The sequence below is a fragment of the Callorhinchus milii genome, unplaced genomic scaffold, assembly GCF_018977255.1.
Source record: "Callorhinchus milii isolate IMCB2004 unplaced genomic scaffold, IMCB_Cmil_1.0 Scaffold1, whole genome shotgun sequence".
Classification (NCBI taxonomy): Eukaryota; Metazoa; Chordata; class Chondrichthyes; order Chimaeriformes; family Callorhinchidae; genus Callorhinchus; species Callorhinchus milii.
In genome coordinates this window covers 57,091,685-57,110,430 of record NW_024704742.1, presented here as the reverse complement: position 1 = coordinate 57,110,430, position 18,746 = coordinate 57,091,685, and the positions used below count along the sequence as shown (strand labels likewise).

The 18,746-nt window shown below is 39.9% G+C and overlaps 1 protein-coding gene across 2 annotated transcripts; it reads right to left on the bottom strand.

The window, feature by feature from the left end:
- Positions 1 to 1,325: 1,325 nt before the first annotated feature.
- cfap97 (cilia and flagella associated protein 97) lies at positions 1,326 to 17,941 on the bottom strand. 2 transcript variants are annotated; one of them, XM_007892830.2, is made up of 5 exons: positions 17,347 to 17,941; positions 16,144 to 17,091; positions 15,192 to 15,454; positions 2,698 to 2,851; positions 1,326 to 1,985 (listed from the first exon to the last, which is right to left on the bottom strand). In XM_007892830.2, exons 2-5 carry the CDS (start codon positions 16,988 to 16,990, stop codon positions 1,879 to 1,881), a joined length of 1,371 nt encoding a protein of 456 aa, XP_007891021.1. In that variant the 5' UTR covers positions 16,991 to 17,091; positions 17,347 to 17,941; the 3' UTR covers positions 1,326 to 1,878. The 2 variants fall into 2 exon arrangements, with proteins under 2 accessions (XP_007891021.1, XP_007891020.1); XM_007892829.2 differs by having other exon boundaries at positions 16,144 to 17,941.
- Between the last annotated feature and the right edge of the window lie 805 nt (positions 17,942 to 18,746).

The window sequence follows — 18,746 nt, the reverse complement described above, 5'->3', positions numbered from 1 at the left end:
TATTTGTCCAGCAAGCCTGATATAAATGTGCTACTTGTTTTGGCTAAACCACAATAATGACATGCTGCAGAGGTTATGGCCAGTCCTCCAGAAGAAGGTTTTGAAGAAATCCCATTTGAACTCAATACTGTTTCATTTTGGGAAGGTTAATATCAAAGAATCAGCCAGTACACAACTGGCATTTGCCTGATCCTGCAATGTTCAGGAGTTCCACAAGTTCCTGGTTGAAACGACAGCAAAAATCAATCACTTCAGTTCTGCACACTGCTCTCCCCAAGCTGCCAAATTGGCAGTGATCCCAAAACAACAACAACATCCAACCCGGAACATGCTCGTCCAGTGCTGACAGATATTCATCTGCATATTAGTGCAATTTTGCATATTGTTTCATATCATTCATCCAAATAATCCAACTGAACAAGTTACACTCCCATCAGTGTCAATCTTCACAAAATGAAGCAAAGTTTTGTGTTCATACATGCCAGTGCTAAGGTGTTATTTAATAGTGCCAGAACGGGCTCAGTGCTCTAAATCCTGCAAGCTGGAGCATTGAAGAAGCCTTTGCTGTTGGAGACAGAACTGTATACAGCACTCTAAATGTGGTCAAACCAAAGTTTTATTTAAATTTAACATTATTTTGTACTCTATTCCTCAACTTCACAGTGCCTTGAAAGCCATGGTTCTTGAACATCCTGCATTTTGAACCTCCTCAATGTCATGTCATTGCAGCAGAGAATGGATGTCATAGATGAATCAGTCAGTTATGGCTACTGAAAACAGACAATTTGGTGAGAGCCTGTCAGCAGTAATAGCGAGTAGAATATTGTTTTTTTGAAAACATAACATGAAATGAACAAATTAATCCAAGAGTCTCCTCTCCTATGGAATTTTGTTCATTCAAACGTCAAACAAATTGTCAACTTATGCCCAAAACCTAGTTCCAATTCAATGCATTTGGCAGCTAATACAATCTTTTGTGAAGCCATCCATTTTTGCTCTTTGGGTACCAATTCTTTTTTCCCCACAGGAAGGCTTCACCCACAAACATACAGTCAATTCACTTTACAGTCTATTCTGTGAAGCGCCTTGAGACATTGAGAAGACGTGGAAAGCGCTATATCAAATGCAAGGATTATTATTATTATATAACCCATTTTAACACCTCCCGAATTGTGGTCTTCACTTGGCATTACTTATTCCAATGTATCTTCCCCTTGAGTCCCTGATTTCCTGCAGAATAAAATGTGTTGGTTTTGCCATCAAGATGAATGAAATTCAAGGCCCTGACTCTGTGAGTTGGACAAGAATCAGCCTAGAAACGTATCCAAGGTCAAATCTCAATTTAATCAACATTTAGATTCACAGTTAGAAAATGTAAGAAAAAAAACAAATGGCATTCAACAGGAAAAAAGAACTTTCAGAGCCTTAAAAGTTAAATTGAAAATAATTTAAAACAGCAGATCAACATTACTAATTAAAAGATGGATAGACTAAAAATATTCTAACTAAGAGTAAAAATGGTGTGTTAAGGCCTGGGGTTCTTAGATTAAAAAGAATATTTTCTTTATTAAAAATAATGGTAGATAAGTTATTAAGATATGCTCAGTTATAAAGAATTGACCAAGTTATAAATCAAAATGTTTGAATACAAAATTTTGAATTGATGAATCAGCAGTCAATTACCACACAAAAATAACTAATATAACATTACATTACAACACCTACAAAATATCTCAATTTGAGATTCAAATGTTGTAAGAATGGAATGATAGATTTTAAAATAAAATACAATTTAACATGGTTTATTCATTCAAGAATATACAGCTGCAGAAAACAACGAACATGGACAATGGGAACAAGTTGAACACATGTGAACATTTATGACTGGTTTGCCAAGCCAGACTTAGGAGACTTAGCTGAAACTGCTGCATGTGAATTAGACATTGCTTGAAAGTTCTTACGGCTGGATGTTCTCGAACTTCCTCCTGAAATAAAAGACACAACATTAAAATATGGTGTTGAAACAGAACAAGTTTATTTTATCTATTTCGCACCTTTCCAAGACATGAAGTCTTGAAGCCTGACTGACACGATTGACACAAAACTCAGAGTCTCTAATCCAGTTGCTTGGGGGGAGGGTGCGAAAGAAAGTAATACAAAGTGAGGCATAAGGTAGTACTTACCCCTCCTGATTTGACGTTACCTTTATTAACTAAGTAGATAGTCTCTGCTCCGCACAGCCAATCAAAAATATCAATTTGCCATCTAATGGAATTCAAATAGCAAATGGCCCCTACGTTACACAACAGGTCTCCAAGTCAAAGGCTTAATGAGCCAATACAGTGCAGGAAACAATGTTGCTCCAATCATGCTTTCTCCTCCCTTTGAGTTGAATTCAAGAGTAATAAAGAAATCTCATGTGACATGCATAAAAATGGACATACAGCCATACAACAAATGCCCTTAATTTAACCCAGCAGTGCGTGGAGGATCATCGGAATGAAGATTAAAACATTTCTGGTGAGTGAAAAGTGGTAAATAGGCACAACAAAACAAGAAAATGACTATTAAAATGATTTGTTGAATAATAAGTATGTAAAACACTAACATTATATTCAACAACAACAACTTGCATTTATATAGCACCCTTCACACGGGGTAGCGTCCCGGAGAGCTTGGTTCTGTGAATATACTAACTTGATGTGCTCGCACGTCCCGAGACCTGGCCTCGCTGTGAGAAAGACAATGAACAAGACTCCATGAATGCTGTATGCCGGTAGTAATCCTTCAGCTGTTCAGAGCGCTTCAGCCCAACAGTTGGCTTCACCATCTCCAATCTCTTCAGTAAAGCCTGCAGTTTTCAGAGGAAGTGAAAAATTATGTTAAGTATAATGAGTGTCTTGCATCAATGGCATAGTTTTGTTGATGCTAAGGATCAACCAACATATTTTAAGATGGGATTCTGAAAACAACCAACCACAAAAATAAACTACTGTATTTGATCTTCTAATTTGCTCACGTCAAATTTCATGGAAAATTTGTGAGGGATTTGCAAGAATTTCACATTGTTGAAATGTGGTCTTCTACCAACAACATTACCCCACCTCTCTTTCTCCACCCTTAGGGACACAGAAATAGTGCCATAGGAAAGTATTTGATCACCTCAGTCTACACCTAAACTTGTATGGTTTTCAAACACATAATTATAAGTGAGTAAATCAGCCTATTTCTCGGTCTAAAAACAACAATATCAAAGAAAAGTCTGGCAAAAGTATTGGGAGTCAATTGTGGACTTGGATATTTCTCATGCCCCTTTATGGTAATTAATCGGGTAATGAGTGTCCTTGAAACATATCTCATTCATGTGCACCCACTGGCGTGCAGCCATGACCTTGCTCATTTATCTGCTTTCTCTTTGACTAATTACAGATTATGTATTAAAGTAAATATGTAATAATCAATGGGTCACAGAAATAAAACATCAAATTCTCTGTTGTAAGAAATATCCTGCTGCAAAGATTATTTTTAGCTTCTTTAGAACAAATACTGGAAGCTTGCTACAATAAGTTGAAGGACATTAAACAGTTATCATAAAAGAAATAGCATAAATGCTATGAGTCCTTCAACAGGATACAGAGGCTTTTCATATCCAAAATATCTCTGTAGTATTCAACATAATGTTATTCAGAGCCTAAAAAAATTATAAAAATTGGTTTTCTAATTGCAAATCAAAAATCAAAACCAGCAATGAACAGCTGGTACAGCACAGTTGACCAATCACAGAAGACACACAGTGTGTTAATATCAACACGTGTATTAGTCTATTATTTTATGAGAAAATTACAGCATTACAAAACATAGTCACTTACACAAAGTGCTTAAAAATCCACATAAATATGTGGATAGTTAATTCAGTAAACCAAAATGTTTTATAATACTTGCATTTGATATAGAGCCTTATCGCGTAAGCTAAATCTTGAACCCAAAATCAGAAGAATCTGCCATCAGATTGCATAACATATGAAAACGCTTCATAAAAAGGAAACCTTAATTTAGAGAAATTCATGAATGAACCTGAAGAAGGTTACTAACCCAAAAGGTACCAGATTTGTCACTATCTGAAAATACACCAGAATCTAAAAATTATTCAGGAATCTAATAATAATAATCCTTGCATTTGATATAGTGCTTTTCACATCGGGAGGACATCCCAAAGCGCTTCACAGAATATACTGTAAAGTGAATTGACTGTATATTTGTGGGCGAACGCGGCAGTCAATTGCACACAGCAATGTCCCACAGACAGTCGTAGATTGAAAATGACCAACTTATTATTGTTTTTGGAGGGATTATTATTAGGCGTGTGGAGTAAGGAAAGGTTTCGCTCTGCCTGGAATTGAACTCAGGTCTCTCGCTTGCAAAGCGAGTGCTCTAACCACTGAGCTACAGGACTCCACTGTATAATGACTATACAAGCAAGGGCTCTTCAGTATTGAAAGAAGACGACTTAGTGGGGACCCCATTGAAGTGTATAACATTTTAAATGCAATTGAAAAACTAAACCCAGATCAATACTTTAGGATATATCATGACAGTAGAACAAGAGAACTTGGATTTAAGTTATAAAGGTAATTTCAGGGCAGATACAACCTGTTCCAATCATTGATTACCCTACTCATAAAGAAAACTTTATTCAATGATTGGAACAGATGGCCAGGATAGGTGATAGAAGCTAGGGATCTAGACTCATTTAAAAAGCAGCTCCGTGATGGGAGGAATGATAGGGAGGGTGGTCTGGAGGGATGAGATCAGATGGGCCGAATGGTCTTCTAAGTCCAGACCAATCTTGGGATCTTGTGAGAAAGTACATCATGATTGCATTGCAGCCCCTGAATCACTGAGGCTACTTGGATGTACAATACTTTGTTTTGTTAAAAATTGATATATCACTTGTGATGATGCACTTTCTAACTAAGGAAAATATAAATAAAAAAGAAACAGATTCAGAATCATTGCAGCCAAAGTATGAGTCAGAAGTCGTCTACTCTCAATACCGAAGAGTCCTAGCTTTAATAATCATTACATAGTGAGGCTCTTTCTAGGCAATGGCAGAACATTACTAGCCAGGTCAACTCCACAAGTCCACTGGTGCATTCTGATTCCACTCAATGTGTCCAAATCACAGGGGTTTAAATAATTGCAAAGGTTAATTACAACAAAATTACATTTGCAAATTATATTTTGTAAATTTTGTAAATTGGTCATTCACCCCATAGCTGTTTGTGGGACGTTGTGTATCAAATGCAAGGATTATTATTAAATAACCTAGAAACATTATTCATAAAACCAAAACGCTTAATATTTTACCCAAATGTTTACATAAGGTAGGGTAAATTTATTGTAGGTTTCAGCACAGGGATTATTTCAAAATAAGGAAAATCCAAGGTTCGATAAATGGTAACTTGAAGAGTTCATTGATGGGCAGCAGGACTAGAGGGCACAGGTTCAGAGTTGTTTTCACACTTAAAGAATTTGCCTAAGCAATATTTGCTGGTCAAACATGAATATATAAGCTTTGACAAACAAATAAACAAATGTAAGGAATTAAAAGACAATAATCTTGCTAAATCAGACTGAAATGAGAGTAAATATGTTCTCATGTATTAAATGGGCAATATTGAGCTGAAATAGTAGAGCAAGCATGCCACTTTATAAATCATTGGTACAAGCCATACTTGGAATACTGTGTACAGTTCTAGTCGTACAGTAGAAAAAGGATATTGCAGCGATTGAGAGGATACAGAGGAGGGCAACCAGAATGACTGAAGGATGGCGCGACTGCATACAATCTGCAGAAACACCATTTCAGTGATAGTGGTAAATCTATGGAACAGCCTCCAGAGGGAGATGGTGGAAGCAGATAGTGTCAATTTATTCAAATGCAATTTAGAGGGATTTTATAAAATAATATTTGGGGTTACAGTACATGAGTAATTTGAGACATGACATATAGTAAGTGTAGTAGGCTTGGAAGAACTATGCAACTTTCGAACTAAGGTTCCCAAAGCTTTCCAGTTTATTGGTAGGGTAGGCTAATACACACAGAACTAATTGTTATCCACATCTCCATTATTGTAGCATGCGACAACCAGGATGGTAGAAGACAGACTAGATGGACCTTGGTCTTTTTTTGTCTAGCAATTGCTATGTTCCTATGACAAAAATGTAATGAACTGAATGCCTATCAAGTTTTTATAGCATGCATATGTTTTTGACAAGCTTGAACATTTCAACTTTTCTAATTTAACTTCATTCTAGTCATTTCCAAACAATGAAAATTCACAACTGAAATTTAAAACTAGAAATACATTTTGGTGGTAACTTTTTGAACTCAGCAGCAGTTAGCACACTAAATGTTAAAAACGCATTGCATTTGAGAGTGCATGTCACATGCGTTGAGATGTGCTGCCAGTTTTTCAAGCGTCAAATGGAAATAACTAGCTAAGCACAAGCCAAAGGAAGCACTGTTGCCTGAAATAGCCTATGGATGGAGTTATTGCGTTCCAGAACATGAAATCCTAGACCTGGCTGAAAATGTGACATACTTCCATAGTAATTTTTGGAGACTAGTACATGCATTATAGTTGACCGAATCACAAACTGAAGTGGCTGCATGAATGTGTAAGATGTGTGCTTTTGTTCCTACAATAAAACTTTATAATTCATAACCTGTAAATTAAGTGTCAGTTTGATTCAGTGGTAGCACTCTCGCCTCGGAGTCAGAAGGTTGTGGGTTCAAGCCCCACGTCGGGAGTTGGAATCACATGGTCTAATCTGACACTCCTGTGTGGTGCTGGGGGTGTGCTGCATTGTCGGAGGTGCCATCCTTCGGATGAGACGTTAAGATGAAATCCTGACTGCCTGATCAGGTGGACGTTAAAGATCCCATGGCACTGTTCGAAAAGAGAAGTTTCTCCCAGTGTCCTGACCAACAATCCCCCAAATAAAATTGGTCATTCATTCCATGGCTATTTGTGGGACATTGTTGTATGCAACTGGATGCCGTGTTTCGCCCACAAAATACACCACGTTACAGCATATCCTGTGAGCGCTTTGTGATGTCTCGATGACGTGATAAGGCGTTGTATAAAAATGGAAGGATTATTATAATTATTATTATGAAAAGTACTGTGTATCAAATGCAAAGATTATTATTAAATAGCTTAAAAACAGCATTATCCATGAAACCAAAACACTTAATATTTTACCCAAATGTTTACATAAGGTAGTGTAAATTTATTGTAGGTTTCAGCACCGGGACTATTTCAAAATAAGGAAAATCCAAGGCTCGATAAATGGTCACTTTGAAGAGTTCATTGATGCTGAGCTGGGCAGCAGGACTACAGGGCACAGGTTCAAAGATGTGAAGAATAATTTTAGGATAAACAACCGAAAGTATTTATTTGCCACACAACTTAAATAGCTACTGGAAGTGCATATCAGAAAAGGTAGAGCCAGGCACATGAGAAACATTTAAGGAACAATGGAGCAATACTGAATGAGCCAAAGGCCCCTTCTACAAAGCTTGTGATACTGTACTAAGAAAAGCTCATTCTAAATTGGGAAATGGTAAACCCATTTGGGGAAAATAGGGAATTTAAGGATAGTAGCCCAAAGACATTAGATTATGGGAAGATAATACTGACGGCTTTAAATTAACCTTGAAGGATGTACATTTCTAAAAATGAACTGACTGTACTGTTTGTACCCAGCACACATTTTCTAACTAAACACCTTCAGTTTTATTTTAGGCAACTGCTTGGATTACATTATGACGACACATCAGTTGCACATGGGACTGCATGGGATGGGTCTTCATACATATATAGTTGCACTAATCTGAGAACAGACATAAGCTACAGAAAGCTGAACGATGCTGTACTTAAGATAATACTTAAAAAGATATACTGAATAGTCACTTAACTAATCTTGCTGCAGAACAATATGCACAGAATCTGCATTGGTAATGATATTCACTTATCCATCAATACCATATGCTCTTGCGTTGAGTTGCGCAATGTAATTCACTCTTTTTTAATCTGGATTCCTCCCCTCCATATAAAAATACATCCTCACAAATGCCATTTCCATTGTTTCACTCCACATTAAATCATCATATACTTTTTTAGGTTTCATACTTTATTGTTTTACAAAGTTTCCAATCCAGCATTTTAAGATGATAGATATCTGGAGTGCTGCATTGTTACGAGTTATAATCCTTTGGTTCAGACATTAAAAAGTAAGATCCGACCTATGTTTAGATCGATGTTAAAGATCCCAAGGCATTATTCAAAAAGAGAAGGGACATTTCCCAGTTTCGGCGAGGAATGCTCCAGATAAATTAGCCATTCACCTCTGGCTGTTTGGGACCTTGATGTGAGCAAACTGGCTACAGAATTTGTAAAAAGTCACTACACTTGACAGTTAACACTTGTGAAGCAAGACATTATGATGTAAAGGGTAGTAAATCAAGTGCAACAAAATTACTATTATGGGTGTCTAAGGTTCAAAGTTAGTTTTAGGAATACTGAACAGATTTGGTGTATAGACATGACGGATATCTGTAAGGAGACAAACATTGGAAACCTTAGATAAACAATACTAGAATAAAGAAAATATTTACACTTTATTAGCAACCATTAGTTTTTAAACAGCATTAACTAAGTTTCAAGTTTTAAATAAAATACAACAATTAAACAAATTTAATACATCTGGTTAATTGGTTTATTTTATGTTGTTGCTTTTGGTAAATTGTAAAGTTTTATTTATTTTGTTTATATTTTAAAGTTTTATTTATTTTAGTACAGTATCGGATATAAAGAATGCCAGTATTAAACTATGGTATTACTGCAGTAAGCTGTTTAAAAGGTTTCAAATTTAAAACCAAAATAGTTCAATTAAATAAATTTAATTTGGAAGTCTATGTTGTTGCTCCATGTAAACGTTAAATTTTACTATTGTTGTGAACACAAGGAAAGAAAACTAGATCTTGCAATACTAATGCTATTGAAAGATTTAATAATCCTTCCTTTTCGCAAGTTTCTAACTTGTAATAGAAATGCAGCCACAGTTCAAAACTGCCTTCAGCAGGAGTTATTTTTCAAATTAGGATTGCCTACAAATAGGAGTGCGGAGATTTATGAGTTTGCTGAGGGAGAAAAGATCTTATGATCCTTTGAATGGTTATCGGCATGAAGTCCTAACATGAAAGGCTTCAGTCACATGAACCAATCAAAACTAACTTTCACTATGACGATTCACTGTACCATAACACTGTTGAAGGTTGTAATAACCTTCAGACTTAACAGGTGTTAAGATGATCCTCTACAACACAGAATGCGATGGCAATATTTAAAAAAGCTACAAAGTAATGTAATTTGTTAGTAAGAATCATTGTGATATCACATCTTTTTAACTCCAGCAGTAAAAGACATTACAGAAATAAAAATGCATAATAATCCTTGCATTTGATATAGCGCTTTATCGCGTCTTTGAGACATCACAAAGCACTTCACGGAATAAACCGTAAAGTGAATTGACTGTATATTTTGTGGGCAAAACGCAGCAGCCAATTGCGCACAGCAGGGTCCCATAAACAGTCGTGGATTGAGTGACAAAGTTTTTTTTTGGCAGGAATTATTACCCCTGGAAAAGTGATCCACCATTCAACTAACAATTGGGTTCCTACTTGCTAGGTAAGCAGAGGCGCGTGGAGTAAGTAAACTTGGCCAATATTTCGCCCTTCTGGGAATCAAACCCGGATCTCTCGCTTGCAAGGCAAGCACTCTGATCACTGAGCTACAGGACTCCACAACAACACCAATTCTGTAAATTTTGCCTCTCTAATAGTTACAAGTTGCTGTGTTTAGTTAAACATTTAGTCACAATTGAAACCATTGTTCTCTTACAGGGCATAATTCTTGGGCAGTGCTGCAACAGATAGTATTATGGGATCAACAGCTGCAAGTAAATTACTTTAAATAAATGTAGTGCAAATGTCACGAGTTGACTTTCAGAACCTTGCCATTCGGCTTATAATACTCTCACAAATACCCTCTCCCCTTACAAATGCCCTCTCTTCTCCAGACCTCCACTCCCTCTGCCCCTCCACCCAGATGGTTCCTGATGCAGACAGCAACCTCCACTCCCCCTGAAAACCGCTGTTATCACACCCCACCTCAAAAAAACCAACCTCAATCTCTCTAATCTCTCCCACCACTGTCCCACTCCCAACCTACCCTGCCTTGCTAAAGTCCTGGACTGCATTGTTGCAGGTCAACGTCGCTCACACCTCACCCTCCACTCCCTCCTCGAGCGCCTGCTGTCTGGTTTTTGCCCTGACCACAGCACAGAGACAGCGCTCGTCAAAGTCACAGACGACATTCTCTCTATCTGTGAACAGGGCTCCATCTGTCTCTTCGTCCTCCTGGATCTCTCTGCCATGTTTGATACAGTCGACCACGCCATCCTCCTCCATTGGCTCTCCTCCCTCATCTACCTTGGAGTGGAGTCCTGTAGCTCAGTGGTTAGAGCACTCGCTTTGCAAGTGAGAGACCTGAGTTCAATTCCAGGCAGAGGGCGAAACCTTGGGCAAGTTTCCCTACTCCACACAGAGCCTAATAATAATCCCTCCAAAACCAAAAACAATAATTAAATTGGTCATTTTCAATCTACGACTGTTTGTGGGACATTGCTGTGCGCAATTGGCTGCCGCGTTCGCCCACAAATATACAGTCAATTCACTTTACAGTGTGTTCTGTGAAGCGCTTTGGGACATCCTCCTGACGTGAAAAGCGCTATATCAAATGCAAGGATTATTATTATTATTATTATCCTTGGCCCCCTTCTTTACCTCAGCTATATGCTCCCTCTTGGTGATATCATCCGCAGACATGGGGTAAACTTCCACATGTATGTGGATGACACACAAATCTACTTTGCCTCCTCCAGTACCAACTACTTTACCTCCTCCAGTACACCTTGGCTCCCGTCAACGTCTTCACTCCTGTCGATCTGAACTCCTCAACCTCCCTGGGGTTTCCCTCAGACTCACCAAAACAGTGGGCAACCTAGGTGTCCCCCAGCTGTCCTTCCTGCCCCACATCCAGTTCCTGACCAGGATCGCCTTCCTCCACCTCTGCTACATTGCTCGCCTCCAACATTGTTTACCCCAAATGCAGCCGAAACCCTCATGCATGCGTTTGTCACCTCCCACCTGGATTACTCAAACACACTCCTCGACGGTCTCCCCAGCTGCATTATTCAAATAATCCAGCTCATTCAGAGCTCTGCTGCCCATATACTTACCCGGACCAAAGTCCGTAGCCCCATCTCACCAATTCTGGCCAGGTTCCACTGGCTCCCCATCATCGAACAGATCGACTTCAAGATTTTCACACCCGTGTTCAAGCCCCTTCACTCCCTGGCACCTCCCTACCTGTCTGACCTCCTCGCTCCCCAACCCATCACCCGGCGCCTCCGCTCAACTGGCACTAGTTTCCTGATTGTCCCTTTCCCCCTCCACTCCACCATTGGAAGTCGTTCCATCAGCCACTACACCCCAAAAGTGTGAAACACTCTCCTTCATTCCCTCTGCCTTGCCCCCTCTCTCCCCTTTTTCAAGTCCCACCTGAAAAGCTTCCTTTTTGACCGTGCTTACAGTCACCCCACCCCCCAGCTTTGCCACTGTTAATAATAATCCTTGCATTTGATATAGCGCTTTTCACGTCTTCTAGACCTCCCAAAGCGCTTCACAGAATATACTGTAAAGTGAATTGACTGTATATTTGTGGGCGAACGCGGAAGCCAATTGCGCACAGCAGTGTCTCACAAACAGTCGTAGATTGAAAATGACCAATTTATTTTTGTTTTTTTGGAGGGATTATTATTAGGCTCTGTGTGGAGTAAGGAAACTTGCCCAAGGTTTCACCCTGTGCCTGGAATTGAACTCTGGTCTCTCGCTTGCAAAGCGAGTGCTCTAACCACTGAGCTACAGGTCTTAAGTGTTCTACGATGCTACCCTGTGTGGAGGGTGCTATATAAGTGCAAGTTGTTTTTGAAGTTGTGTTTGTATAACCGATCCATTCTCCTGAAGAATTTTTTGGGCCAGTTATACACACATCATTGAACATAATTTTTTTGGAGCAGGAAGGAGATTTATTGCGCAATACTTATACTAATAATAATTTTTGCGATTGATAATTGATTTTACTGTGAAGTGCAATAATTGTATTTTGTAGGTTGCATAAATAGCCACAAGGTGAATGACCAATTTTATCTGTGCATTGTTGGCCAAGACAATGGAGAAACTCCCTTTCCATTCCAGAAAGAGCCATGGGAGCTCTAATTTCCACCTAAAAAGGGAGATGACAGATTATGAATCGAATTCTAAGATGTAGTGTCCCCATTATTTTAGGTAGCTATTTTGGATCTTGTACTCTTCCTTTAAATCCTCTTTGGACGGGTTTGGATAGAGCTTTAAACTAAATAGGGGAGGAGGGAGGGTTACGGTTAAATGTAAATTCACAAAGCAAATAAGAAAAGTCAAGGCTGCAGAGCAGAGTAGCAACCTGGGAGATGATGAACACAGTGTTTCAAGTAGGGACAAAGAGTTTTAACAAAGAAAATCGGGCATTAATGAGTACGGGAAATAGTAAAAGGTTAAAATTAAAGACACTCTCCCTGAATGCACTAAGCAGTCGTAACAAGATAGATGAATTAATGGCACAAATAGAGATAAACAGGTACGATCTAGTAGCCATTACTGAGACGTGGTTACAGGGAGACCAAGGTTGGGAGCTAAACATTCCAGGGTACCTGACGTATAGGGAAGATAGGCAATATGGAAAACGAGGTGGGGGGTAGCCCTGTTAATAAAGGATGAGATAAAAACAGTAGAGAGGAAGGATCTTAAGTCAGAAAATCAGGATGTAGAATCAGTATGGGTGGAGCTAAGAAACAACAAGGGGCAGAAAACACTAATAGGAGTAGTTTATAGACCCGTGAACAGCAGTTACAGTTTTGGGCAGAGTATTAATCAGGAAATTAGAGGAGCATATAACAAGGGTAATACAATAATCGTGGGTGATTTTAATCTTCATATAGACTGGGAAAATCAAATTGGCAAAAGTAAATTAGAGGATGAGTTTATGAGAGATAGTTTTCTGGATCAGTATGCTGAGGAACCAACCAGGGAACAGATTGTCCTAGATCTTGTAGTGTGTAATGAAGCAGGGCTAGTCAGTAATCTTGAAGTTAAGGCTCCTCTAGGGCAGAGTGACCATAATATGATGGAATTTAAGAGAGTGATGTAGTTAAGTCCGAAACAAGGGCCTTAAACTTAAATAAAGCCAACTTTGCAGGTATGAGGGACAATTTGGCTAAAATAGACAGGGAAAGTAGATTAAAAGATATGACGGTAGACAAGAAGTTATTCACCTAGGTAGAAAAAAATAGGAAAGCAGATTATTTTTTAGACAGGGAGAGACTAGATAGTGTTAGTATTCAGAGGAATTTAGGTGTCCTTGTACACCAATCATAGAAAGTTAGTATGCAGGTATAGCAAGCAATTAGGAAGACTAATAGCATGTTAGCGTTTATTGCAAAGGGGTTTGAGTACAAGAGTAGGGAAGTCTTGCTGTAATTGTATAGGGCCCTGGTGAGACCGCACCTGGAATATTGTGTGCAGTTTGGGTCTCCTTATCTAAGAAAGGATATACTCGCCTTAGAGGGGGTGCAACATAGGGTCACTAGGTTGGTTCCTGGGATGAGGGTTTGACCTACGAGGAGAGGTTGAATAAACTAGGCCTATATTCTCTATAATTAGAGGTGATCTTATAGAAACCTATAAGATTCTTAAGGGTCTTGACAGGGTAGAAGGGTAGATGGTGTGAGACCGTTTCCCCTGGTTGGAGAATCCAAAACTAGCGGTCATAGTCTCAGGATTAAAGGTCAGCCCTTTAGAACTGAGTTGAGAAAACATTTCTTCACTCAGAGGGTAGTGAAGTTATTGAATTCTCTACCCCAGAAGGCTGTCAATACTCAGTCATTCAACATATTCAAGACTGAGATCGATAGATTTTTAAAAACTAAAGGGATTAAAAGATATGGGGATAGGGCAGGTAAATGGAATTAGGTTAGAAAATCAGCCATGATCTTATTAAATGGCGGAGCAGGCTCAAGGGACCGAATGGTCTACTCCTACTTCTTATGTTCTTATGTTGTGGGAGGGGGAAGAGAAACATAGGCAGGTCTCTTTCAGGCTGAGTTGGCTCTGGTGATGGGGGGGCAGGATTTGGGCTGAATTGGCTCAAAAGCAATGATGAGCCTTGTAATGGAATTGAGTCAATCCTCTCTGATGATCTTGGTAGGTCTCATAAACTTCAAGACGCTATAAAGATGTAAATGATATTGTATTGTTGAAAACCAACCTGACTTGTTAGGGGGACTGAGGAAGGCCAGTCATTCAGTGCTGGTATTCATCTCACTGGGATTACCCTTCAAAACAAAGCCCTGATGGGTGACCCTAGCTAGACAAGTAATGGGAAGCTTGTCACACTGTTCATAATAATAAACTGATTAAAACCACTCAGCATCCCAATGCCTACTCTGAGACTTGAGCTTTGGCTCCTGTACTTAAACTCTCTGGCATTAGGTAGGCAATGGTGCATCCCTCTGGGGAGAAAGAAAGCATTCCTTACCAGAGAGATATGGGGAACTCCCAATAGTTTGGTTTGAAGAGTGATAGGTTTTCACTTGTGTTGAATACCAGGATAATCAAAAAAACAAATTCAGAGGCATCTACAATGCCATTAAAGTTAATTCTTTGAGGAGAATAAAGAGGTCAAAACTGCTTGTGCCCAACAATTATGAACAACATCGTATTCATCATATCGCCAGCACCACCATGTGATTTCACTATGGTACTGCAGAGTACAGACTGAATAAAATAAAATGCATCAAACATCAGCTGGCCATGTGTACGTACATTCTGCCTAACTTCGCCCAGGGATGCAAGGCCAAAATGTGCTTCACAACATCAGGGCTGAGATCAGCTAATTCAGTACAGACATTTGTGTAACTTACATGTGGGGGCACTTCTGCTTCAGTATCTATGAGCTATATGAACTCACCAAGTTTTCTTTCTCTATCCTCTCTTGCTCCCTATGTCTGTTTAGAGTGCTGTGGTATACTCGGATCGGTGCAATTGAACTTTTCTTTGAAATGTTACTTTTTGATTTGGAGGCTTTTCGAGTCAGCTCCTGTAGCAATCTATGATTTTCACGATCAATACATCTGATCTCTTCATTGGTGAAGGAGTAGTTTTTCTTGCCCTCATGCGCTGGAGAGTCAGTAACTATTTTCTGGAGCTCCTCCTTTTCCAAGTGCATAAAAGCTGAAAGAGTAACAATTTCATTCATATACCAAAAAATATTATTCAAATCAAAAATGTAAGAATGTGTCTTGAACTTAACCATACATACAGGTATTTGCAAAATGAGCTTCATTTAAAAAAATATAGTTGTCACTCATATAAGGTGTGATATGCTGTGAAGAATGGTGCACATTACTTGATAAACTTTGTTTCATCTTCTAAATAAATTGAAGCAGAGAGGTCTGTCAAGTGCTCACACACTAAAAATAGCCAATATAACTGACGTGGCTCTGCCAATCTACCTACAATAGCCCAACAATAAATGTCTGGATTACAGTGCTGAGCTTCTGATAGGAATGATCAAGGAATTCTAAAACAATTGTATATCCTGCTGAATTTCTCTTTCAAATGATGCATAATAATGAATATTTTGTGTTGCATGATATCGAGCACACTAGATGCTGATCAGTGAATTACAACGTTTAAGCAATCTAGGGACTTCATCAATTGAACCCCAATGCAGCACTAATGTCTGGTACTTTCAACTACTCTGTAGTAATGAACTTACAACAAGCAAGGACAATGGAATTTCTATCATATACTAAATTGATTTCACTCGTGATTGACCACTCGCATATTTTTTTGACTGGAATAAAGTATATTCAGTTTGACACCTAACGTTCATTTTACCAAATAGAGAGCAATGTCACCTTTGAGGAGCTGGTTGAGATCTGTGGCATCGGTGAGAGTCTTCTTGCTGTGTCTTTGTGTAAAGGAAACAGGTTGTGCTGATTTTGATCTGGCGGAGGAAACGGTACTGCTCTCGGAATGGCAAGAAGCAGCTTCTCCTCTCTGGAATCTGCTTAACTTTCCTGGTCTTTGGCTCTTTTCTGAGCCAGGGCTTGATTTGGCCAAATCATATATTTCCTGGCCGACATTCTCCTGCTTTCTGCTTCCTTTATTCTCAGAGAAGTCAACAGACTGAATGGGACTGAAATCTGGGGTGGAGAGAGGGGTCACGTCAGTTATTGCATCTTCATCTTCTTGATCTGCACCCTCATTGTTAAGGTATTTTATATGTTTCTCTTTACTCAACTTCAAAGCGGATTTTGGTCTCTGCTTGGATGTTGAAAATCTTGAAGATGGTTTCTCCTCCAGCAAAGAATGATACACGGTGCCTTTGCTAATGTCAGAGTCAGAACCTGAACTCTGATCTACATTTTGATCTAAATCAAACTTGCAGCGATGGTGTTGGTTCCGAGTCGCACCCTTCTTGGCATAGTGATCGAATTTAGAAGATTTGGATCTCTCTTCAACCTTCTTCTCTTCCTCAGTACTTTCTCCTTCACTTTCTGAATTTCCGGAAGATGCTGATTGGATTGCAGCTTGTATTGTAATGTGGGGTAAAACAGTTTTACCTGGGAGGCTACTGCTGCTTTTGCTTGACACAGAAGAGGGCGATGATGAGGAGGAGCAGGTTGAGGAGGAAGAAGAGGTTGATCGGGATGAAGAACCACTTCCTGACCATCTCCGACCCTCTTTTCCTTTCTTTAACATTTCTGTATCGGGTCCCCTGTTGTTGAAAGAAACGCTTTTGCCTAACTTGTGCTTGCATTTTTTCTCAGCACTGGTCCTCAGATCCTCTTTGCTGCTCCCATCTGCAGATGAAGACGGCACTGGTTCAGGACTTGTATGTGATGACGATTGTCCTTGCATGGGATTAGACTCTATGATGGGCCATGCGCTGCCTGGGGTTCTCTGCCCATCTCCCACATTTTGCTCACTGTCACTGTCGAAGAAGGAATGATCCACTTCTCCATCTAGGGCCTCACCATCCGTCATATCGATCCCAGATGTTACAGAAGTTGGTCACTCCCTTCACTATGTCTCTCACTGACCGCGTTTACACTCACAAGTGGTCGCTGATCTCTCCTTCCCAGTCTGAGTGTAGTTTGTGTCTCTCTTTCTCTTCAATTCACAGCTTGATTTCTCTTTCTCACATACACACAAATTCAGTCTCTCCAATACATACAAGCTCAGACTCTCTCTCTTTCCCTCTGACACACAACACGCATATATATATATACACACTGTCCCAAGTCTGTGTCTCTTACATATACTATTTTATCCTCTCCCTCTCACTGCCTCTATCTCAGTCTCTCAGACAACAGCTCAGATTGCGCCACTCTCTCACATGCACACACACCTCAATCTCTCAGACACTACTTCTCAGTCTCTCGCCACTCTCTCGCTCGATGGCTCAGTTTCTCTCTCTTTCTCCGGCTCTCATAATCTCAGACTATCACTCTTAAGTGTGCACACACTCAAAAGATTTTCTCTGTCTCTCAAAAGCCTCTCTCTTGCTCTCTCACTCAATAGATCATTTTCTCTCTGTCAGACTTTCTCTCTCTGCCCCAATCTCTCTCACTAATGGTATCTTTCACACATTGAATCTCTCATCTCCTCAGCGTCTCTCACTCTCACACACAGTCTCAGTCTCTCTCTCACTCACAAAGTCTCAGTCTCTCTCTCTCACTCACACACACAAAGCCTCAGTCTCTCTCACTCACACACACAAAGTCTCAGTCTCTCTCACTCACACACACAAAGCCTCAGTCTCTCTCTCACTCACACACACGAAGCCTCAGTCTCTCTCTCTCACTCACACTCAAAGTCTCAGTCTCTCTCTCTCACTCACACTCAAAGTCTCAGTCTCTCTCACTCACACACACACAAAGTCTCAGTCTCTCTCACTCACACACACAAAGCCTCAGTCTCTCTCTCACTCACACACACAAAGTCTCAGTCTCTCTCACACACAGTCTCTCTCACACACACAATCTCTCTCTCTCATACACACAGTCACTCTCTCACACACACAAAGTCTCTCTCACACACACACAAAGTCTCTCTCTCACAGTCTCTCTCTCACACACAGTCTCACACTCAGTCTCTCTCTCACACACACAGTCTCTCTCTCACACACAGTCTCTCTCTCACACACACAGTCTCTCTCTCACACACACAGTCTCTCTCTCACACACACAGTCTCTCTCTCACACACACAGTCTCTCTCTCACACACACAGTCTCTCTCTCACACACACAGTCTCTCTCTCACACACACACAGTCTCTCTCTCACACACAGTCTCTCTCTCCACACACAGTCTCTCTCTCACACACACAGTCTCTCTCTCACACACACAGTCTCTCTCTCACACACACAGTCTCTCTCTCACACACACAGTGTCTCTCTCTCACACACACAGTCTCTCTCTCACACACACAGTCTCTCTCTCACACGCAGTCTCTC

Bases quoted from the DNA above. Each gene is read 5' to 3' on its own strand.
- cfap97 (XM_007892829.2), bottom strand. From the start codon at position 17,275: ATGACGGATGGTGAGGCCCTAGATGGAGAAGTGGATCATTCCTTCTTC. The intron at 15,455-16,143 runs GTGACATTGCTC...TTACTCTTTCAG, and splicing joins TCTCAACCAGCTCCTCAAAG to CTTTTATGCACTTGGAAAAG. The intron at 1,986-2,697 runs GTTAGTATATTC...CTTTTATTTCAG, and splicing joins GGGACGTGCGAGCACATCAA to GAGGAAGTTCGAGAACATCC.